This window comes from Chenopodium quinoa, unplaced genomic scaffold (genome assembly GCF_001683475.1).
Source record: "Chenopodium quinoa cultivar QQ74 unplaced genomic scaffold, ASM168347v1, whole genome shotgun sequence".
NCBI lineage: Eukaryota > Viridiplantae > Streptophyta > Magnoliopsida > Caryophyllales > Amaranthaceae > Chenopodium > Chenopodium quinoa.
The window spans coordinates 952794-977677 of NW_018745488.1; the positions used below are offsets into that span (position 1 = coordinate 952794).

Sequence of the window (24884 nt, forward strand, 5' to 3'; positions counted from 1 at the left end):
TAGTATTGTATTATCTTCCTTTTAAAAAACTTGGATGAATGTGGCAGATAAGGTTGAATTAAACAAGGCTCGATCACAACATCAAGCTACCACGGCTCGCAATCCACCTAAGCCTTTTATGCATTCGGCCACCACTACTCCTCCTAGTGGCCAAAACAAAGGAGTGAGAAGAAAATTAGACTTCTCATCTCCTAAGGCTCGTTTGAAGGAATTAAAGAGAAAGGCTCCTCCTAAACATGCGCAACAAGGGGTAAAGAATAAAGAACCTTCACCAAATATTCGCAAGAAGGCTCCAATTGTTAAAGGAAAAGGAAAACAGGTTGTAAAGGCCCCAATCCCTAAATTGAAGAACAATGTTTGGGTCAAAAAGAAGTGTGAAGGGGAAAGCTCTAAGGGTTCTGAAAATACTGCGATGGAAACTACTCCTCCATCATCTGTGACAATCGAGGACATAGTAAAACCTTAGAGTGTTACACAATTTTGGCATTAGCTTAATTTGAATAAAGTGTAATCACTACTATTTTTTTTTTATTTATCATCTAGTTCAATAATGTCTCCTATTTTGAATTTTGAATGAAATAAAATGAGCTTTATATTTTTTTTCTTTTGATATGACCGAATCATAGAGATTGCCTATGTATTCGTATTACGAAATCAGGTTTTTGCGTAGTTCTTTTGCAATGTTAATTATTATATTTTTCTTTAATCTCTTATGTAGAAATTAAATGAAAAATTAATCAAACTTTGTTTAGACAAAGCTTAAATAAAAGTTTAATTTTTTTATTTTCCGAGTATATGTTATTTTCGAGAAACACCCTCTTTTTATCGCAAGTAAAAGTCGTAACTTTAATCAAGCGTAAAAAAAATTCTAGGTTCGCAGTTCGTCATCAAGTGGCACGCGTAACTGGATTTGCTGCACGTGACATCCATGCGCAACCAGTCCGGTTGCGCGCGACACCTGTACTACGAGTGTTAAAATTTTTTATTTTTATTTTCTACATTATTACCCCCCCCCCCATGTGTGAAGATTTTTTCGTGATGTTCGAAAAAATGTGAACACTTAGAATAGTCTATTATTTTTAAATTACCCCCCCCCCCCCAAGTGTTATGTATTTTACCGTGTTATTCGGTAAAGTGCATAACACTTATAATCTTTCAATTGAATGCTAAAATTAATTTGTTTAATGAATGAACGAGTTTATCCGGATTTCATATGTAATATTTTTTAATTCGATCGATGTTTATTAATTGGCAAATTTCATCACCTCCAATATCTACGAATCTGATGGCTCCTCCTGATAGGATTTCAATTACGCGGTAGGGACCTATCCAATTAGGCTTGAATTTCCCTCTTGGATCGGTTGGTGGACCCTTACTTCCTTTATTACAAAGTTACCTTCTTCGATATTTCTAGGTCGTACCCTTTTGTTAAAATGATGCGCAAAGCGTCGTTGGTTGACTTGTACATGATGTAAAGCTCTTAATCGTCGTTCATCGAGTAATAAAAGCCATTCATACCTCGCTCTTACCCATTCAGAATCCGGTAGTTTACTTTTGAATACGATGCGTATGGATGATATTTCCAGTTTGACTGGTTGAACTGCGTCCACTCCAAAAACTAAGGAGTATGGAGTTACTCCTATTGATGTTCTTATGGACGTTCTATAACCCCATAGTGCGAAGTGTAGTTTACTCGTCCAGTCCTTATAATTTTCTTCCATTTCATTAATAATGATTGTTATGTTTTTATTTGCCGATTCTAAAACTCCATTCATTTGAGGTCTATAAGGAGATGAGTGAGGATGTTTTACTTTATAACGAGTTAAGAGGGTCTCGACTTCAGCTTTGAATTGAGATCCCTGATCACTAATTAGTTCATGTGGAACTCCTTATCTACAAAATATGTTTCGTTCGAGAAACTTTGCGACATGTTTAGAAGAGATATTCACGTAAGAAGCAGCCTCAATCCACTTGGTAAAGTAATCGATGGCTACTAATATGTACTCGTGTGCTCCTGCTCCTGTTGGAGAAATTTTACCAATTATGTCAATTCCCCAAGTTGAAAAAGGCCAAGGGGAAGTGAGATTGTATAGTTCAGATGGTGGAAGGTGTTGTAAATTAGCGAACATTTGTCACTCTAGACTTTTTTAAAATATTGTATGCAATCATGTTCCATAATGGACCAATAATACCCTTGTCGCAAAATTATTTTTGCAAGCATTTTACCATTCATTTGAGGTCCACAAACACCTTTATGAGTATTCTCCATAAGGCGTGTGGTTTCAGGTTGGTCTATACACAATAAACTTTGACCATGATGTCCTATTTTGCATAATTGATCATTTAATAGACCGTATTGGGCCGCAAGTGTTCTCAAGGCTCGTTGGTCATTCGATGAAGTATTTTCAGGATATGTGCTATGGGTAATATATTGGACGATATGATCATACCAAAGATTGTCTCCTTCAATGTCATTTATTTCCTCTATTGTGTTGCAATATGCTGGTTCTTCTCTCTTATCAATGCATAATGGAATCATATTTAAGTGATATGGAAAGTTGATCATTGAGCCTAATTTTTCTAGCGCATCGGCAAATTGATTATCATCCCTTAGGAGATATTTAAAATCAATATGTTCAAAATGCTCGATGAGTTTCAATAGGTGTGCTTGGTATAATATCATTGTGGAGTTCTTTATTTTCCATTTTTTCAGTAAATTATTTATAATCAAACTAGAATCACCATATACCTCTAATTTTTTCACACCTATGCTAGATGCTACTTCTAATCCCATAATGCACGCTTCACATTCTGCAGTATTATTAGTAACCTCAAAGTCTAATTTGAAAGAGATTGGAGTATGTGCTCCCTCTGGACTTATGAGTAACACTCCTACGCTACATCCTTTTTTATTGGACGAACCGTCGAAGTACATTACCCATTTGTCATCTTATGTCATGAGAATCTCTTCATCCGGAAGATGAGTAGTTTCTGCATGACTTTTTTGAATTGGATGTTGTTCTAGAAAATTGGAAATTACTTTCCCTTTTATTGATTTTACATGAATATATTTTAGCTCAAATTCGGCTAACATTACCAACCAATTGGATATTCTTCCTTGTATAGGTTGTTGTTCGAACAAATACTTTATCGGATTTTGTTGAGAAATCAGATGAGTAGTGTGTGGTAGCATATAATGTCGTAGTTTTTTAGTTGCCCACACTAATGCTAAACTTGTTTTTTCCAAGGTGCTATATTTTGTTTCATATTGAATGAATTTTTTACTTATGTAATATATTGTATGCTCGACTTTTTCTACCTCTTGTGCTAACATGGCACCTGTGGCCATTTCTGTAACTATGATGTATAGCCTAAGAGGTAGTTTGGGTACTGTTGGTGCTAAAATTGGTGGACTTTTGAGATAATCTTTGATTTTCTCAAAGGCCTTTTGGCATTGATCATCCCATTCATGTTTTTCTTCTTTTTTCAATTTTTGAAACGTTGGCTCACAAGTCGTAGTCAATTTGTTAATAAACAGACTAATGTACTGTAGCTTGCCAAGGAACCCCCTAATTTCTTTTTATGTTTACGGGGGAGGCAAATCAATGATTTCCTTTATTTTAGAGGGATCAATCTCAATACCACGTGTGCTTACTAGGTATCCGTGTAACTTGCCGAAAGTTACTCCGACGGCGCATTTTTGTGGATTCAATCGCATTTTGTATTCTTTTATGCGAGTGAAAATTTTGCGTAAAGCTTTTATATGTCCCATTCTATCTTTAGACTTTACGATCATATCATCCACATACACTTATATTTCTTTATGCATCATATCATGCAAGAGAATCGTAGCCGTTTTTTGGTACGTAGCTCCTGCATTTTTTAAACCAAATGGCATGACGGTGTACCAATATATACCCCAAGGGGTGATAAAGCATGTCTTTTCTTCGTCTTCTTTTTCCATTAAAATTTGGTTGTAACCTACGTATCCATCCATAACATTGCATGTTAAGCCGTGTTATCTACCAATATATCAATATGAGGTAGAGGAAAATCGTCTTTAGGGCTAACCTTGTTAAGGTCCTTAAAGTCGACACACATGCAAACTCGTCCATCCTTTTTAGGGACTAGGACGATGTTCGCTACCCATTCTGGGTAATTACATACGCGAATGAAACCTGCGTCTAATTGCTTTTTTACTTCTACTTTTATTTTCAAAGCGACATCAGGATTCATTCGTCGAAGTTTTTGTTTTGGTGTAGAGGTAGGGTTCAAGGGAATAGTATGTTCCGCAATTTCCCTATCTATTCCAGGCATGTCCTTGTATGACCAAGCGAACACATCTTCAAATTCTTTGAGCGTCGATGTGAGGGTCGAATGCTCTTCCGGATCTAGATCTAAGCCAATTTTGACTTCTGTTTTGTTTTCATTAGTTCCTATATTGATTGTTTTGGTTTCTTCAATTATAGGGTTCTTTTGTTCTCGTTCATTCATTAGTTCAGCCAATTAATTAATATTATCATCTTCATTAGATTGATTATTATAGCATTCAAAAGACTCAAGAGAAGGAATATACTCGGAAATAAAGCTCATATTATTAAATTCAAAAGAGATTACATCAAGAGAATAATTCTTTTTTGGATCTTCGTCCTTAAAACTAGAAAATAAAGATTCAGTAATGGCCACAAGGCCTAGATTTTGATCTTCCCTAGAGTCTATACTAGATTCGTCGTCCGATTCTTCAAACATCATCCCTTCGCCTGTGACGATTTTCAGCTTATCGCCTTTTTGATTGGTCCATTTGAAAGACTTCTTCCATATCCATGCTCTAGTTTGAAACCACGAAAGTAGGATTTTGGATGATAGTACGAAGCGAGTCATGGAGTCACATTCGCCCGTATTTGCCTCTACTCGATTCTTATTGTGAAAAGTGATTCCTGCGATCTCAAAGGCACGCAAACAAGATATTCGATTTTCTCCAAACTATTATTAAGCTAAATTGGTTGAATATTAATGCAACACATAATTATAAAATATTGGTGATCACTTGATTAAAAAATATGATTAAAAAGAAACCTAAACCGGTTGTCTAAATTATCTTATTCGGTGTGATTTTCAATTACATATTCCCATTAACATGCAATATGGTGATCATAACAATAATAGAATACACATTAATATTGGAAGCAATTTAACAATAAATTGTTAGTCAAATCAAATCATAAATTATCCTAATCATGATACTAGCAACAAGAATAAAAATAAGAGTAATTAAGTGATTAATTACTCACTTTCCGCGTTTCCTTGAATTGATACATCATGAATAAATTGTTAGTAACTTCAATAAACATAAATCAAATCGAAATTAAATTAAAGTAGAGTTGATTTGAATGGTCCAAACCCTCAGTTATTTATGCCAGTCACACCTTAGTTTAAGGACGGAACCTTGGGTTAAGTATGGACTCCTTGGAGTGCTTAAGGGAAGAATAATGTAATTAAGAATATATGTTTAAGGCTTATAATATGAGAGAGAGAGAGAAGAGATTGATTTTTGGTGTAAAAGAGAAGAAGAGAAATTGATTTGGTGCCCCGAACTGCAGAAAGGAAGGGGTATTTATAGGGAAAATGAGCGTGGGGAACACCGGAACCCTAAAAATATAAAAACCCTAAAAAAGTTTTGCCGGGACACGGCAAAGGATGCCGAAAAATGGAAAATAATACCGTGACTCGGGAGAAATTGGTGTGATGCGGGACAGAAAATAGGCTACAAAAGATAAAAACGCGTGAAGGGTTTACGCGGAAAAAAACACATGAAAATTCCTTGACACGGCACACGTACCGTGACACGGAAGTGTCCACCATGGCACAGTACAGTACATTGTGTCACAGTAAAAAAGTGCATGAGAAAACGCGGAAAATACACGGAAAAAGCACCGTGACACTGTGAGAAATACCATGTCACGGCAACAGGTACCGTGCCACGGTTGATTTTCACGCTTAAAACCATGAAAAATAGCATCGTGACACGTTGTAAATTACCATGACATGGCACCAGGCACCGTGCCACGTCATCAGGCGCCGTGAAACGGTGCTTTTACACTGTGCGCGGTAATTTCAATTTTTTATGCCTTTTTAAAATCATGATAACTTTTTATCCATAACTCAGAATAAGGAAAATAATATATCATTGGAACGCTTATCAAGTCTAATTTCCAACCCAATTAAAATTAGGTCAAAATCATTTGTAGATTTTATGATATGGCTGTTTTAAAAGAAGGGTGTCGGTTTTGGGTCGAGTTTAGTGTTTGGCTCATATCTTCTTCATTTTAAATTGAAATTCGGCTTATTATATATTGTTGGAAAGCTTATTTCAAGGCCTATCCATTAAAATAATAATTAGATCAAAATTATAAGACCAAAAAATCAGTATCTCTCGGTTTTGCAATGTGGACACGAAAAGTGGAAAACAAGGTATGGTGTCGGGAAATGAGCTAGGAAATGGATTGGTTTATGAAATGTATTGAATGGAAACATGGATTTAAGCACTCCAAAGATTAAATACTCAACCCGACCAATAATAGAGGTGAAAGGTTGTTCATCGTCAGGTTTGGTTTTGGGGAGACATTTTTAGTATCTACACCTACATGCCTCGACAGCTTTCTGTTCTTGAATTTTCCAGTTTTTGGCAGCGTTATTTCAATTTTAGTTGTGAAAGATATTTCCCTAATTTCCTACGTGTAAAAATCCTAAGTTTTTTACGCATTACGGATGGTCTTTCCAATGCGGAATTTTTTATGCTTATGCCAATAATACTAATCAAAATTCGCACATGAAATACTTAGAACTTTTCGTGTCTCATCCACTCATTTCCCAATGGAGTCGCCAAAAACTGTAGGGAATATTTCAAGCATCCCACACTTGAGCCCCACTGTGATCATACACTTAAGCATGGTGACGTCCCAAGGGAAGGAAGCTAGAGTAAAAGAGTTGCCAACAAGTTTTAGAAACTTGTAAACCGTTCACAAGGTGAAGGTTACACACCATCACGATCCATGAGATCTCTAACTCCATAGTGGTCTGAAACCATGACTGGATATTCGGGGATGAAGGTACAAATCCAAACTAAAAGAGATTGAACCTGCCCTAATAATAGGCCTCTACTTTATTCTTCTCGTATTCATGTGCACTTTCTGACTAACATACAATCAATATATTAGCCCTAAACCTATTTAATCTACATTGGTTGAATATTAATGCACAAACAAAACAATTATTGGCGATGTAGGCGTCGCTCGAAGTGCGCGTACGTTAAAAACATGTGTGAATATGCTTGGCACTCATACGAAGTGGGAATTGACATAATACGATTAGGGACAAATAAATTAGGGAGCCGCCAACAAGTTTTTAAGGAACTTGTAAACCGTTCACGGATCATAAAAAGGCAACCACGATAAGGGACAACGATACGCAACAACGATTGACCCGTGAAGGTTACACCCCATTCATAATCTATGAGATTACTAACTCCGTATGGTTCGGAACCACGAAAAGAGGATTGGGGATGATGGTACGAAGTGAGTCATGGAGTCACATTCGCCTGTATTGGCCTCTACTCGATTCTTATTGTGAAAAGTGATTCCTGCATCTCAAAGGCATACAAACAAAGATTCAATTTGTTCCAAACTATTATTATGCTAAATTGGTTGAATATTAATGCAACATATAATTCTAAAATATTAGTGATCACTTGAATTAATAACAAGGTTAACTAAACCGGTTGTCCAAATTATCTTATTAGGCGTGATTTTCAATTACATATTCCCTTTAAACATGCAATATGGTGATCATAATAACAATAGAATAAATATTAATATTGGAAGCAATTCAACAATAATAGCGTTAGTCAAATCAAATATAAAATTAACCTAATCATGATACTAGCAATATTAAAACAAAATAAGAGTAATTAAATTAATTAATTACTCACATTTCGCGCGTTCCTTTAAATTGCTACATCATGAATAAACAGTTAGTAATTTCAATAAAAAATATAAATCAAATGGAAATTAAATGAAATAAAAAATAAATTTTATTTGGTCCAAACCTTCAGTCAATTATACCTTTCACGCCTTGGTTAAAGTATAGAACTTCAAGTATTATATGGACTCCTTGGGTGCTTAAGGGAAGGAATGAAAGAATAGGGAGGCTAGTGTTTAGGCTAAAGAGGGAGAAGAGAATTATTTGATGATCAAGCTTGTTGATAATTGAAAAAGGAGTAATATGACCTCTATATATAGAGAAAAGAAGAAGGGTCGAAGAATTAAGATAAGATCCGAATTAAATCGGAATAAAACTCGATAGATTGCAGTTTTTGTGGTTTTTGTTTTTATCATATCTTTTGATCTAGAAATCGGAATAAGATAAATAAGATATAGTTCTAAAGCTATTGAAGTCTAATTTCTAACCCAATTAGAATCAGATTAAAATATTTTATAAAATAAAAGATATGGCCAAAATAGTGAGATGGTGTCAATTTTGGATAGAGTTTGATATTTTATTCATATCTTTCCGTTATAGCTCGGAATTGATATTATAATATATCATTGGAAAGATAATTTCAAGGGCCAACCATATAAAATTTGGATAAAAAATATAAGGCACAAAAATAATATCTGTCTATCTTTGAATGTCTTTCAATTAGAAAAAAAAAAGGAAAAATTGCTCCCATTAATCTGAACTTTGGCTCGTCCGCCGAAAATAATCCCAACTTTCGTTTATTATCTATTGCACCGAACTTTGGGAGGTATTAATTTTCGTTGCACCCAACAGGTCATCTAACCTGATGTAGCAGGTTACCTAGCCACGTGTCAACGTATGATTGGCTTAAATTTTTTTTTTCAAAAAAAAATAAAAAACAAAAAACAAAAACCCCACAAACCACCCCATGCCCAGCTGCTGCCACCACATCCCCACCCCAACCCGCCGGAAAACCAGCCCCATTCCCGAAAACCCCTCCCCTGCTGCCGGAATCCGCCGCTGAGCCTTCCCCCTCCCTCGAAACCCACCCCTTCCCTTCCCCCACCCCGAAAACCCCTTCCCTTCCCCAAATCTCGAAATTAGCCACCGCCCAGCCACCGCTAAAGAAATTAGCCACGATCGGCCGAATCGGCCGATTTTGGGTTAAACCCAACCATCCAGCCTGAAACTCGGCCGATTTCGACCATTTCGGTGGTCGTATTCACGGAGAAATAGGGGTTGCGGCGTTTTTCTGGTGGTCGTTTCAGTGGCCAATTTTAAAGGGAAAGGGGAGGGTGGTCGGGCGTTGCCGACACTAGGAGAGGGGAAGCATGACTGAGCGGCGACCGACGCTCTAGGGGAAGGGGGTCTGGGCGGTGGTCGGTGCTCCGGGGAAGGTGTTGGCTGGCTGGCTGGCTGTGGGTGGGTGCGGGATGTGTTGGTTTTTTTCTTTTTTTTCTAAATCTTTAGATTTATTTATTTTTAATCTTTAATTTTTTTTACCAATTAGGTTGCGACACATGTGCAACTAATCACAAGTCAGCAAAATTGACCTCTTCAACCGGTTGCAAGTCATTTGGGTGCAACGAAAATTAATAACCCCCAAAATTCGGTGCAATAGATAATAAACGAAAGTTGGGATTATTTTCGGCAGACGAGCCAAAGTTCAGATGAATGGGAGCAATTTTTCCAAACAAAAAAGTGTTTTATTCAATTTCAAACTCTTTAATCTTATCTTTTCAAAAAGGATAATTAGGATCTTTTAGAAAATTATAGAAGTTTCTAATTAATTCTAATTGGTTTAGGAATTGGATTAAATCATTTGGACCCTCCACATGATCATTGGGTCGTAGGTAAAATGGGGTTAGGTTCGGTTTGGGCTCAGTTTAATATTTTGGCCATAACTTATTTGTTATAACTCGGATTTGGGCTTATAATATATCATTGGAAAGATCTTTTAAACCCCCATCCAACTATTCAATCATTAGACTCATATTATGGACCAAAATAAACTGGACTAAACGTTTTATAAAAAGGACACGAAATGAATGATTTTAAAGGACACGAAATTAATTATTTTGGGGATAAAGGCACTAAAAGAGGAAAATAAGTTATGGTTTGGGGAAATGGACAAGAAGTTGAGTTGGTTTATGAAATGGAAATATGGATTTAAGCACTCCAAGATTAAATACTCAACCCGACCAATAATGGCGGTGAAAGGTTGTTCATCATCGAGTTTGGTTGTGGGGAGACTTTTTTAGGTGTCTACAGTGATCACTTGAATTATAATCATATTAGCCTAAACAAGATTATTAATTATCTTATTAAGCGTGATTACAAGTACAATTTCCCTTTAAACATGCATAAAAGGCGTGATCAAGCAATAACAATATATAATAATATCAAGCAACATAATTTTGATAACAACAAATCACCATCATCATAATCATAATAATCTTAATAAAGCATAATAATATTAGCAAGATCCTAGCATGATACTAACAAGATTAATAACAAATCCTAGCATATCACTAAACAATAAAGATCAAAGCTTTAATCCTAACATGATATTAGGAAAGAAATAAGAAGCATCATACATGATATTAGAAATATTAGTTAACACCCTAAACATGATACTAGGAAGCATAAAAACATCCTAACATGACACTAGGAATCAAAATAATTAAAGCATGATTTCTATATCAAGATAATAATAATTAAATTACATACTTGGATGCCTTGTATCTCTTTCTAATAACAAAATACATGTGTTAGTTAATTCAAAGAAAATAATAAATCAAACAATTAATTCAAATAATTGAAATAGAGATATGGGACCAAACCCTCAGATTTTATCAACCTTTCACGTCTAGGGCGAAGACAACTTCCAACTTGGCTAGGTGTGTCTAGAACTTTTTTTTTTTTTTAAAGAGAGGTGTGTCTAGAACTTGTGAATGAGGAATATTGTATTTTGAAAAGGGCTAGGCTTAGAAAAAGAATAGAGAGAGAATAAACTTTAGCTTAAAGAGAGAAGAGAGATGATTGGTGATTGTTGTGAATGAATGAAAACGGGGAGATACGACCCCTATTTATAGAAAAAATAGTACGGAGACATATCAAGTCCTTCAGAATAAAATACCTCCTGTCGGCAACGACAGGAGTTAGCGCCAGACGACAGGCTTAGCGCAAGACGACAAGCATAGCGCCTTGCGCTAAGTCAGAAATCAAACGCGCTTTGTACGTTGTATAACTACTATCAACAACCACTCTACAGTACAGCAATTGCAGGTTTGAGGTTGTAAGGTTTCACCATGAACATCAATGCCAGCAGATGCACCCGCGTACCCAATATGAGGTGGAGATCTACTCATCACACTCTGGTGAATGGACTATTGAAACAGTATTGAGGTGGTCCTCATATATAAATGACTTTCAGTCTATACTTCACGATAGACGTCTTCATTGGCCTTTTGGGAATAACATTGTTGTTTACGATCCCTATGAAAAGGTGTTCCTCGGTGTCATTCACCCTCCATCACGACAACAAGTTTGCTGAAATTCTAGTATGGAAGGTTTAAGTGTATGAAATGGCTCCTTGTGGATCAGCCAATATGCAGGCTTATCCCTAGATCTTCGATTTTGGCAACTTAAAGGATACGATATGCATACCCGTAATCTTAATGGTTACTACTGGAAACCAATATGTAAAATCAACGTTTTGGACCCCACAAGGGGACCTAAATGGGGACCAAAATCCTATAGTTGTAGCGTGCTTGGTATGCATCCTGGTGACCCTCATATTGCTTATTTGAAGCCGCAAGTTAGCTCTCGTCTTAGTGGCCAAAACGGGTCATATCTTGTTGGATGCAACTCAAAGACCAAGACCCTTGCTCAACTAAGGTTCTGGAATCTTCAATACCACCGTGCGGGACATCTAGTTGTTCTTGCTTTCCCTGATCCCATAGCTTCGATTCAATCTTCCTCACATGCTATTGCTTCAGATGATCATTCATAGTGTATGATTGTACCAGCTTATATAATGCTTAGAAAATATTTGCTTCACTTTAAATTTTTCATCAACGTTTTGTTCTGAGTAATCGATTAATACTTGCTTTCATTTATTTTTTATATTTATTGAAGACCACCTTGTTTATTACTGTCTTTACGAAGTTTCTGTTGTAGGGCATTCATACTAGTTAGTATAGCTAATGCAAGGTATTAATATAACTTGTGCAACTTCTCATTAAGAGTTAAATTAGACTAGTTGCCTGTTCAAATCTTCAAGATACATTTTTGTTGTTGATTTTATTGTTTGGTTTTATTGCTTGGGTCTTGTCATTAATTGAGCGGTTGTAATAGAGGTTGGGAAGCAATATTTCTAAGAGTATTTTTCTTGTTTTTTTAACAAAGTAAATTACAAGAAAGCATCAGTAACATCATTAAGAACTTCCTAATACCAAACTCTTTTCTAGCTGATTTGAGCCAATTTATGTGCAACTCAATTGCCCTTTCTGCCTATAAAACATTACAAAAATGTAGCGCTACATTGGACATTCACATAAATGTCTAATTTATCAAAATAATTGGGTACGAAAATTTATCTACCTACTCAATTCCTAGATTTAATATATATATATATATATATATATATATATATATATATATATATATATATATATATATATATATATATATATATATATAAGTTACAACAGACAATTATGGTACACCACTCAAGAAAGTGAAGGACCAACCTTCTTCACTTAACTCAATAAAAATCTTCATAAGCTTACAAATCTCACAAAAGCTCAGTTTCTTCCTGGTCCCCTTCAACCTCATTGTCTTCATCTTCCTCGGGTGCATCCGGATCAACTCCCTACGATATTATGGGATCACCATGTTAAATTTTAGTTAATCTACCAACAAGATTGAGAAAATGATGAAGCATGGAAAACTCCAAAACGAATTAAATGATTGGCAAACCTTCATCAACTTCTCCAAACGGTCCAACCCTTTTTTTGCGGCTTCACTTTGGGAGTTTATTCTGATATTTGTAATGAGTTAAATTAAGAACCATATAAGTCACTAACTAAGTATCAAAGAATAAATGATTTCACAATACCATTTGTACGTTCAGAATACAAAGAATTAAAAAAAGTTGGCTAACATTTGCACCTCAAAGCAGCTTGATAATGAGACAGTGCCTCTTGCAACATGTTTGTGGCAGCAAATACTTGTGCAAGTTTCACATGGAGAGAGTCATCCGCCCAATCTTTAAGGTACCGTTCAAGAAGAGACACAGCCTCACCATTTCGGCCCTCAACGACATGAAGTTCAGCGAGTGCTAACGCAGCCCCAAGATAACCAGGTTCCAATCTTAGAGCAGACTCATAAAACTTTTTTGCCTAGAAAGTATAGCAATGCAAAAGTTAAAGCACAACAAAACAGGATATAGACATTTGGTGTAGTCATTAATTTCCTCAAAAGCACTTATGTAGCCTACTTAGCCTTGATATGATTTACAGTGAAATCAGTAGAAACTGTAACTGTGTTTATGTGAATAAAACAGAGTGAAAAGAAACATTAAATGTTAGCTTCATCTTAATAACTAGTAACCAAAGAGAAACAAAAAAGCTAGGTTAAAGGAACTCTAAAGACTAAGGCATTAGATCAATTTATTAATTACAACAAGCCAAAAATGTTATATTCAAAGATGAATCCTGAGACCCTTTTGTACACAAAAAAAAATGTTGTTTAATAGAGGGGAATAACAAAACTCCATAATCAAACTATCAACAGCATTTCAAGGATAGAGGAATGAATATGGAAGGTAGTTAATAATATTAATATGGAAGTTTGGCTATGGATAGAGAAATAAAATACGTATGTTTGAGAAAGATTTAATTGCATATGGAAGGCAGAAGGAACATTAATAATACTTCCTCTGTTTTTTTAATATTGCAACACTTGACTGTTAAGGAAATTTCACAAATATTGCATCACATTCATTTAAGGAATCACACTGCAAATACCTGATATATCCTAAGTTTCAACACTAGACTTTCTGGTTCATGTGTACAATGCATGGGCAATTATGTACTTCTACCTTTCTCTCTCATCCTTTGTTCCACTACCAAAACATTTGTGTCCATCCCTTATGGTGCAATAATAAAAGAATGAAGGAAGTAAAGTAATAATAATCCATTTCCGGAAGTATAGCAATTTTAAAAAAGTGGTCATTTATAGGAAGTGTTGCAATTACAGAAAAGGAGAGAGTATTTATATCCCAATACGAAAGAAATAATTGCAGTTAAATGGGATCATGTTTGATTCAACTAAATGTTTACTTTATTGTAATCTAATTTTTATATTTTTTCACCAAAACGCCAAAGATATTAGTAGTTTAAATTGTGCATTGCCAAGCATAAAACTCTTAGTCGAAAAAGAATATATGAGAGCAAATTCGCATAATGATCAAAGTCAAAATCAATAGAAGAAACAATAATCACACCTTTTCCCTCCCACTAGAACTTTTAGCGTGCACATCTCCAACTAATTTCAAGGCTTTTGCAGATTGAGGCATTGTCTTCATTGCCTCTCTTGCTATATACAAAGCCTCTTTAACCTTAGATATTGCCAAATAAGAATGCACCAACCCTAAAAAAATCATTAATTAGTTACGAATAATCAGACGACATCCAAATTTAAGACTTCAGTAACAGCTTTTGGATTTTTATTTTTTGTTTGTTTTTTATATTATTTTTTTGATATGTAAATAAACCTTGATATGACCGCAAATCAGGATTTAGCTCCTGCGCATTTCTGAATGCAACAGCTGCTGCATCAGGTCGATTCAATGACAAAAGCAAGTTCCCCTGCATTAATACTTAGCCAAATATTACCAGCCAATACAATAGTAGAAAGGTAGTGTATAGATGCATTATGGGTGAGATGTTCAGACAAACCAGAATCCAATAATAATTTTTAAAGTATGTGATTTTGGGGCATACCTTCATGATATAGCCTGATACATGCCTTTCATCAATTTGAATACTCTGGTTGCCAACACGAGGTACATAGTTAGAGAATGCATAAAATAACTCTAGTAGGTTCCATAAACCAGGAAAAAGGAAGAGCGACAACAATTATACACCAGGAAATCAGATTAACCTTCTCTGCATAAGACAGTGCTCCCCTCTCATCTTTTCTTTCCCAGAACACTGACAAAGCAACAAACACTTCTGGCTTGGTAGCATCAATGTTCAACAAGTCATGCACTAACTTGTTTAGCTTTGGATATTCAGACTTCTTCTTAAGAAGCATTGCATACTCATCCATGTAAGTAACTACATAGGGATCCAGAGAACGAGCCTGTCATGATCATCAGAATATCAAAATGTGGATAAGATTATTTGTAACTTCACATCCATTACAGGTCTGCAACCACCTTTTCAAAATTCAGTATTGCTTCGTCATTCTTCCCAACTATGGCTTCAACCTTCACCCAGAGTTTAAAAAAAATGTAAGTTAGATGCTGATACCAAGGCTACAATGGCAGCTTTTAGTTGTCAATCAAACTCAATTAAGATAGACTCAAAAAACTTGTTCTTTTTTTTTTTTTTTTTTTTTTTTTTGAGGTGAGAGAGGGATGTTGATATATGTCAATTGAACCAACATTGCAAATGGTATCATCAAATATTTATCATTAGCTAGATTTGTGAGGACAAATTTGTGCCACATGGTCAAATGCTTCTCACCCAAGGAAACAAAGGTTTTATTTTAGCATCTTCATTGATTTGCCCTCATAAAGCTAAAATTAAACAATCTGTAGATGAAATTCAAATAAAATGCTCCCAACAATCAACCCTTCCCCCTCTCTTTCTCTCTCTCTCAAAAAAAAAAAAGAAAAAAAAAACCCATCATACAAGAACCTTGACAATTGACTCAGGCACTGCATCATAGGTGAGTCAGCAAACCTACTGTGTCATCATATTATTATGTGCATTAAGTCATAGGCTCATAGCATAAGGCACAATTTGACAGCATGAAAATCAATTAACTGATATTATAAAAAAAAAAAAAAAAAAAAAAAAAAAAAAAAAACCAGCCTCAGCATTGTGAGCACAGATAAGGGTACAGGTATGAGCAACACATCAGCAAAAGTCTTAAAATGTTAAAATATATAACTTGACGAAACAAAATTACACGAGATGCTATCAGGCAAAAAGTGTCAAAAGGTGTTACCTTAACAAAAAAAAATCTTAATCTAAATTCTCACATGTGCTATTCACTTTCTCCTCTCCATTTTACTTGCAACACTAGTAGTTTCATGCTTGTCAATGCACAATTTAAACATTAATATCTTTTGTTGCATTTTGGTAAAAACATATAAAATCGAAAATTGCCAAAATCCTAATGTTGCAACTAAAATGGAGTAGTGGAAGTACATTACAAAGTTATGCACAAACATTTGAAATGAAATTGTTTCAAGTTCTTGTTAAAATTATGTTATTCTTTTAGCATATACTTCCCTCATTCTTTTTTAGTTGATACATTTATTTTATCACATTTGCCAACACACATATTGAATGATTAATATCACTAGCTATAGATAATCAAAAGTTACAAAAGTTGATTTTATATTTGAAAAAATACAATGACACGATTCTAACAAGATCTCACATGATTGTTTTATGATAACTATACGTCACAAAAGCTAGTCAAATTGGACTTTGTGATAAGTGTCAAAAGTAAAAATGTGTCAACTAAAAAAAAATAAAAAATAAAAAAACAGAGAAAGTATTTGTTTTCTTTCCCTCATTTTGATTCCCTTTCTATTACTTTTCTACATATATAGGCATCAAAATATTTAGTGATAGGACGAAAATTGAACTGTGGGGTAAGAATTTCATTCCCATGTCCAAGTGTCAGGTATTCGAGAAGGGTGTCTTACATAAAATGAAGAGTTGGAGTAACATAGGTTTTAGGGATTCAAGAAGTGGATTAAAATGAAACCTATCATATTACATTCCATACTCTCCCTTATATTAATAAAAGCTGGGGTAGGGCCGTAGGGGTTAAACATATTGTTCAAAATGCAGCAAAAAAATGTATTAATCACATCAAACAACACAACCATGAATTTACTATAAGGGAACAAAAGAAGACTCACACAAGTATGACATCTACACAAATGTCGTGAAGAGGAAAAGAAAGCAGATGACTGTAATTGCACATTAAGGATGCAATTACAGGTATTGTACGTAATAAATAGGAATCATAATACAAATCAAGTTTGGTTCATTTGTTAATGAGCCGTGCTTGAACTAATATCATTAATTCAAATATTAAAATTAATTAACTCAAACTCCATGGTATCTGGCATGTAGCTTAAGTAAAAAAGAAAAACATATTTTTTTCTGATATATATTCTTTAATTCAAAGAGAGAAAACTTTCACCATAAGTATTTATCAATTTATCTAATAATAAAAATACTCGTGTAAAATTTTTTGCTAGCTTTACCTTGATGTGTAGTTTCAATATATGAACTTTTTGTAATTTTTTTTAAATCACAAATTATAAGATACTTGGGTTCAAATGTGTGCTATGAAAACTGCTGAAGACTCAGCAAAACAGAGGTAGTACATCACAAAGATGCATTGTTTTTTTAGCATTAATTACCCATAAGGTCACAACAAATAATATTATGAAGGGGAAAAACAATTCTAGTTTTTATTTAATTATATATTTGGAACAAGGTTCTTCAAGCTAATCAGAATCAGTCTGAATCGAACTCAAATTATTTTTCCCAAGCCAAGCTACAACATAATTCTTAAATTCGAAGAGAAATATGTAATCAAACCAATCAAAACAATGTAGCCACAGCAAGAGATTGACATAAACTAAAATGTTAATTAATTAATGACCAGAATATGGTAGCTTTACCAACCTTTGCAACTTCAAGAAGTATATGCACATTATTTTGGAATCGTTGCAGAATATCTGAAAATATTTCCAAGCCACCTGCAGATCAACAAAGACTTTAAAACTTACTGCAAAAACAAAAACTAAAAAAAGAGAGAGTGGGGAAGGGGAGGGTTTAAAAGGATAGGAACCACAACAAAATTCAGTGGAAGCAAGATCCAACAAACAAACTTTCAATTGCTTATTCCGGACTGTCTCATCAAGTGCTTTAAGGATAACAATAATTATTCTCATCATATTAATTCAAACACAATCTTCTGTAAGAATGCCTTTTGAATGCTACGATACTCAGTTGTGCAAGTCGGACACGAGTATTACTTTTGCCCTAAAACGAAGTATTTGACTGATTATTTAGTAAAAATATCCTTCATCAAATATCTAAGTGTCCAAACCATATCAACTGTCAAAGATTTGTGAAATGAAGAGTCCTAGTAACATAGCTGCCCCTTAAAATAATGTGCATCTTAATTGTTTTTGTAGTTTTTTTTATAAAGAGACGACAGTTGAAAACAGGATTCAAACTAACAATATAAAGTAGGTTGGAATTAGGAAAATATGAAACAGATAGTGATGTACTCCATCCTACAAAATTAAAAAATTCATTATTGAACTCCTAATTATATTTATACTGTTATCCCACCTTATTAAAAAAAAACTTACTTTGTGTCACTTATTTATTGTACTTATTACTTATAATTGAAATTGTACTTATAATTCAAATAAATAGCGCAATTTGGATAAATGATAACTTTTAAAAGACATCTAATAATAATTGTAAGCACGAAAAAAAGTTAAAGTAGGCATCATTTGTGGAATAGAAGAAAGAGTTTAATGTCAATCCTAAGAATCATACCTTTATAATCATTTGAAGCAATGCAACACTGGGCCTCAACATAACGCTGCTTAAAGTTGACAAATAAGGAGTTAAGATTTTAGATAAATTGAAGGAATCAATATGTAATGTAACTAGCTACATTGATATTACTAACACATAAAGTGACAATATTTACTTGCTCCCAAAAAATATAAAATAAAGTTACATTAAGTCATCATTACTAACAATTAGACATCAAGTTGTTTTTTTTTACCTATACAGTCAACTGAAGTCTTAAAGATAATGGCAAATTGCCTCAATGCAGTATATTTAATTACTTGTGAGGTACTTCTACATCAAAAACTACAAATTGGAACAAAATGTCATACTAAAAATAAAGTCGTTGGCCCTCTCTCCACCCCTCCCTCCCTCGCTCTCACCCTCACTCTCTCCCTCCCCCTCCATCCACCCCCCCCCCCTCTTCTCTCTCTCTCTCTCTCTCTCTCTCTCTCTCTCTCTCTCTCTCTCTCTCTCTCTCTCTCACATACACACACACATATACTCTTTATATCGCAACAGTTACATATACTCTTTATAGCCCAACAGCCGCCTTACCAAAGTTTCTAGTATACAAGGGAATCCTTAATTAATTAACCAAGCACAAGTTCTGCTTTCGTCAAATGCGGTTGTAAAGGATAAATTCATTAAGTTATCCTAATCTCAACATTGGTTATGTCTCATCATCAGTGGCATCATCTTCCATCTTCAACTGCTAAGCAGGCATGGAGAAGATACCTTTAGTTTAGGAAGAATATCATATATTGTTTTATAAAATTTTGACTGATTGTTGAAGCAAGGCTGAACATAACAAGGGTGGGAGAAACTATTCTAATATTGTCTGCCAATCAAAACAAACAATTCTTGAAAATGAGTGAAGCGCTAGAATTGGATTCATGAGCACCACTTGACACAAGATACAAGCTAGCACGTGACAACCAGCACCACATTCAAGTCAACACAAGATGTGCAAACAATAAATAGGTTCTCAAGCATAGGAACATCCATTTTGAAAAAGTCTACTTAGTACAGCAAAACATTTGTTTTAGTCCAAGGTTTCATGTCCTTTTGTCGTGACACAATTCCCTGTGTATAAGACCCCTTTACATCTATAGATATCACTCCATAAATACCCAACAAATCTCTCAATTTTTTGAGCGATATCCATAGATAATGCTAAAATAAAAAATAATTCCATATATATGTCAGTTTTAACACTATTTCCCGTGATACCGTACACATAGGCATAGTGAAGATTTATGGCTATAAACCGCTAATAACAATAGCGGATTTTAAAAAAGAACCGCTAATTTCATTAGCGGTTCTTTTATTAAAACCGCTAAAGTTATATGCGGTTTATACTTAAAATACTCAGTGACTTATTGGGCAATTTAAGAATATTAAGTCTTCATCTTCCTCCAAAGCAAAAGAAAAAAAAAAAAGGCACAACACCACTCCATTGCATTTCTTCAGTGATAAAATTACAACTCCATACTCCAAAGCTACCCACAAATCCGAATTGCCACCGGAACCACCTACCACTTGTTATTTCCACCGTCGCCGTCGACCGAACCTCTATGTGCGGGAATCTCAATTCACCCCTCTTTCTCCTGATTTAAAGGTTAGCCCTAATTTTGATTTATTTATTTTTACAATAATTTCGAGTATACAATTATAATTATTTACTTATTCTATTAAGTCCTAATCAAAATTTGATCAAAAGTAGTTGCAAACTTGCAATTTCTAATTCATAACCCTTAATTAATTCCGTAATTCATAAAAACCCCAAATTAATAGTTATAGAGATTCTAATTTGTTTCATGCAATGTTTCGTGTTGACTACGTTATCGGATTATCACATTATATATATATATATATATATATATATATTTTATATATATATATATATATATATATATATATATATATACATATTTTCTTCGTAAATTATATAATTGTTTTGCTAATAGAATTTATCTAGCATGGTATTATATTTATTTGATTGCAAGATCATTGTTAGATGGAAACCTATGAAATCATATTGTATGCTATTAAATGGGTAGCTTGTAAGGCTTTTTTTTTTTTTGTTTTAAATAAATGGGAAATTTGATATCACTAGAGCTAGTATGTAATCCTCTGTTAGGAGTGGATTTTTGGATTGTCTCTATAGGAGTGGATTTTTGGATTGTCTCCATACCATTGAATTACCAATCCATACCATTGGAAATTTGATTTCAGCGCTTTAATATATAGTCTACTATGATCACGATCAATGCACTTAGTTTGTAGATATAAAATAGTTTTATTCTTTTTACTAAAGCACTAAAGTTTATACTAATAGGTAGTGTTTTGGTAATTTTTATTGTATCATGTTCAATGTATTTTATATGTCATATATTAACTAATCTATTATTTACATGACTTACATACTACCTACTCATTGAAGTTGGTTTTTTAGTTTATGGAGTTCTCAAATTTCCCTCTTCTATGTTATATGGGTGGGGACCTTGTTGAAAAAGGAGGTGATATTTCATACATAGGCGAAGAGACTAAGTTTGCATTTATAAGTTCTACTTTGAAATTTGTGGATGTTTTAGATAAAATATATGAAGTTGTGGGTTGTAATCCAAGGCATATGGAGTTGAAAATTAGAATGAGGTATTCAATTCACAGTTCGCATGTAGCTATTCCGTTGAACGATGACAATTCATTAGTAGCTATGTGGGATACTGTGAGACAGAATACAATGTCAAATATGCAGTTGTATATCAAGTTGTGGTGACTAACTTGGGTTCTTTTCCTATCACAAATTCATGGTCAAATATGAAAATGACCATGAATTTGACAAATTCAAGTGCAGTAATGGGATCATTCACAAGAATGCTCAAAGATGGTCAATACATTAGTGAGCACTTCTCAGATTTTGGATCACCACATCCCTCATAACACATTGAAACTACCTTTTTAGGTGATTATGACTCGACTCAACCCGAGATTGATGTGCAAGGCATTGATGATGATGGGGTAGATACTAATGATTGTGAAGAAGACGATGTAAGAGTGGCTAACGAAGTTGTTATCAAAGTAAGTGCACCTTTACATGAATTCAACAATTTTCCTGAGTTTGACTAAAAGTTAATTGATGCTTAGAGAACATGGTTATGCTGGTAATGGTGAGTTTGTTGTTGGCCAAGAATTTGATTCTTTACAGCAATTAAAAGATCCATTGAAATTGTACTCCGCAACAAGAAATCAAACATATAAAGTGAAGGAGGTGGAGTCGGACAAATATGTTGTTTAGTGCAAAAGAAAGAAGGAATGCAATTGTCCTTGGAGGCTACGTGCAATAAAAAAAACTAGCCTTTCCTACCGTTACAGTTGTCAAATATGGGGGACATCTAACAAAGTTGACCACCCTCTTATCACTTCTGATTTTATTTGTAGTATCATATTAGATCTCAAACGAGCCGATCCTTCTTTCAAAGTACATGCTATAGTAAAAGTCATCAAGGACCGTTTTCACTATTCCATAACATTTAAGAGGGCTTGGTTAGGGAAGCAAAAGGCAATTGCAAGCATTTTTGGCGATTGGGAGCAATCATATGAAGAGTTGCCAAAGTATATGCAAGCGCTTCAAGAGGCAAACAAAGGAACCGTTGTTCATCCTTCAAGAGGCAAACAAAGGAACCGTTGTTCATTGGTGCACGATACAAACATTAGATCCTTCTGTTCACATGTTTAAGAGAGTACTTTGGCGTATAAGCCATCCATTGACGACCTCTTGTCACCATTAATGGCACTCATCTTTATGGAAAGTACAAAGGAACACTTCTCATTGCTATGGCTACAGATGCAAATTTTCAATTGTTTCCTCTTGCATTTGTTGTTGTTGAAGGAGAGACTGGTGAGGCTTGGGAGTGGTTTATGGCATGCATAAGACAATTTGTTACACAAAGACAAGGTATTTGTGTAAAACCTTATAGGCATAAGTCAATTTTGAAAAAAATGAATGAGGTAGGCAGTGGATGGGAGGAGCCTCATGCTCATCACAGGTTTTGCATCCCCCATCTTGCTTCCAATTTCAATTCTAAATTCAAAAATGCTCACTTGAAGAACTTGTTCGGTCGTGCAGCTGATGCACACCAACAAAATAAGTTCAACTATTACTTTAATAGGATTGGTGAGATAGAGTTGGAAGCTCGTGAATGGTTAGCATATAAACCATTACATCAACGGTCACTTCTACATGATGAGGGCTTTGGATATGGCATAAAAACCACAAATATGTCTGAGGCTTTTAACGGCGTGATGAAAGGAGCTCGGTGTTTACAATTATAGCTGAATTTCAGCACATCATAAAAATAAAAGAAACGTGGATTATAGCTGAATTTAAGATTATTTTGTATGTGTAAATATTTATCATTTTGACTAATTAACATTTTTATATGTACTTAGGCTTTTTTACTATATGTAATGCAAATGGTGGTTTGGTATTGATTTTGATGAATTTTATTTACATTATAAATGTATTTGTTGAATTATGAAGTATAATTTAAAACTGCAACAGGTGCAGGGGTGTAGGTTACATAAAAAGCTTTATGTTTAGGTTCCATCTAGAACCTCTAATGTTCTTCAAATAGAACCCGCTAATACCATTAGAGGTTTTATTTAAAGAACCTTTAACCATTACAGGTTCTATAATGGTAATAGAGGTTTTTCAAAGGTAATACCATTAGAGGTTCTATTTAAAGAACCAATAACCATTACAGGTTCTTCAAATAGAACCCCGCTTATGGTATTAGAGGTTCTTTAAAAAGAACCTCTAATACCATTAGCGATTCTAATTTGTGTATAACCGCAATCTTAATTAGCGGTTTATTACTAGCAAAAAACGAACCAAAAACCCAAACCTACGTGGACGGTATGGTAAGAAATATTTTTTACAGCAACGTATACACGGAATTATTTTTTATTTTAGCATTATCTACAGAAATCGCTCAATTTTTTTTCAGTTTTTTTCATACCTAATGCTACATAAAACATATACAAAATCAAGCTCTGTTTAAATTATTGTATATGTAATGTTGAATTCCCTTTTTTCATTTTTTCTTCCCTTTACTTAGTTCTATAAAACAATTTAATTACTTCATCTGTTTTTTTTAGTTGCATCACTTTTCTAAAAAGGAAATTTTAAATTAGTTGCATCACTTTTTTTTTAACTAATAAATTATCTCTATCCCTCTCCTACCACACGGGCCCTATTTTTTTTTCTCTACCACTCTCTACTCCAAAAATTGCCTAGAAGTCCGTGAAAACAAAAGTGATACAACTAAAAGAACGGAGGAAGTATAAAGAATTAAAAGGTTATAAAACTACGGCAAACTGAACATAAATCATTCTATCAATATTTTAAAAGGTATGGCCTACTTAATACTTCCTCCATTCCTCTAATATTTGCAATGAACCCACAAGTCGTTGCAATTTTGCAACATGGGGAGGGTACATAGATTTTAAAAAGAGGAGAGAGATAGAGAGGAATAATAATAGAGACTCGTGTGATGAAGAGAAAGAACGAGAGAAAACATATGTAAATAGTGAAATGTTGCAATATTTGTAAAATTTCCTAGAATAGTAGTTGTTGCAATATTTGTGGAACGGAGGAAGTAACAAATATGATCATTAAAATATGACCCTTACTAAAAAAAATTTACGGGTTTAACAAGATTATTTTATGGTTTAATTATACTATATTATTAAGTAGAACAAGGGTTGTATTTCAACAATTTGGACAATGGTGCATAACAATGCTCCTTATCATGGTTTATGTGATTATCTAAAACTCATTGATGACTCCTAGAATTGACCCTTTCAAGTCAATTCTCACCTTAACAATTATTTCCACCTCTAATCCTAATAAGTTGGTGGGGATAAAAACAAGAGGAGATATTGCCCTTAAAATAAAAAGAAGTCTTTATCTTTCAACTAAAAGAAGCTAGCACATATACACATGAA

At 34.2% G+C, this 24884-nt stretch overlaps 1 protein-coding gene across 2 annotated transcripts in view; it reads right to left on the reverse strand.

Annotated features, from left to right (window-relative positions):
* Positions 1-12716: 12716 nt before the first annotated feature.
* The window catches only part of LOC110715256 (anaphase-promoting complex subunit 7-like), a 28324-nt gene continuing 16156 nt past the window's right edge, over positions 12717-24884 (reverse strand). The window contains exons 9-18 of one of the 2 annotated variants that reach the window (XM_021893820.1): positions 18855-18903; positions 17967-18040; positions 15464-15514; positions 15187-15387; positions 15027-15071; positions 14798-14891; positions 14528-14673; positions 13192-13421; positions 13000-13060; positions 12717-12892 (exon numbers count right to left, since the gene is read on the reverse strand). In XM_021893820.1, the coding sequence (XP_021749512.1) occupies positions 12815-12892; positions 13000-13060; positions 13192-13421; positions 14528-14673; positions 14798-14891; positions 15027-15071; positions 15187-15387; positions 15464-15514; positions 17967-18040; positions 18855-18903 (1029 nt within the window). In that variant the 3' untranslated portion in view covers positions 12717-12814. The remainder of the gene's footprint in view (positions 12893-12999; positions 13061-13191; positions 13422-14527; positions 14674-14797; positions 14892-15026; positions 15072-15186; positions 15388-15463; positions 15515-17966; positions 18041-18854; positions 18904-24884) is intronic. The other variant, XM_021893821.1, reaches the window with a different exon arrangement.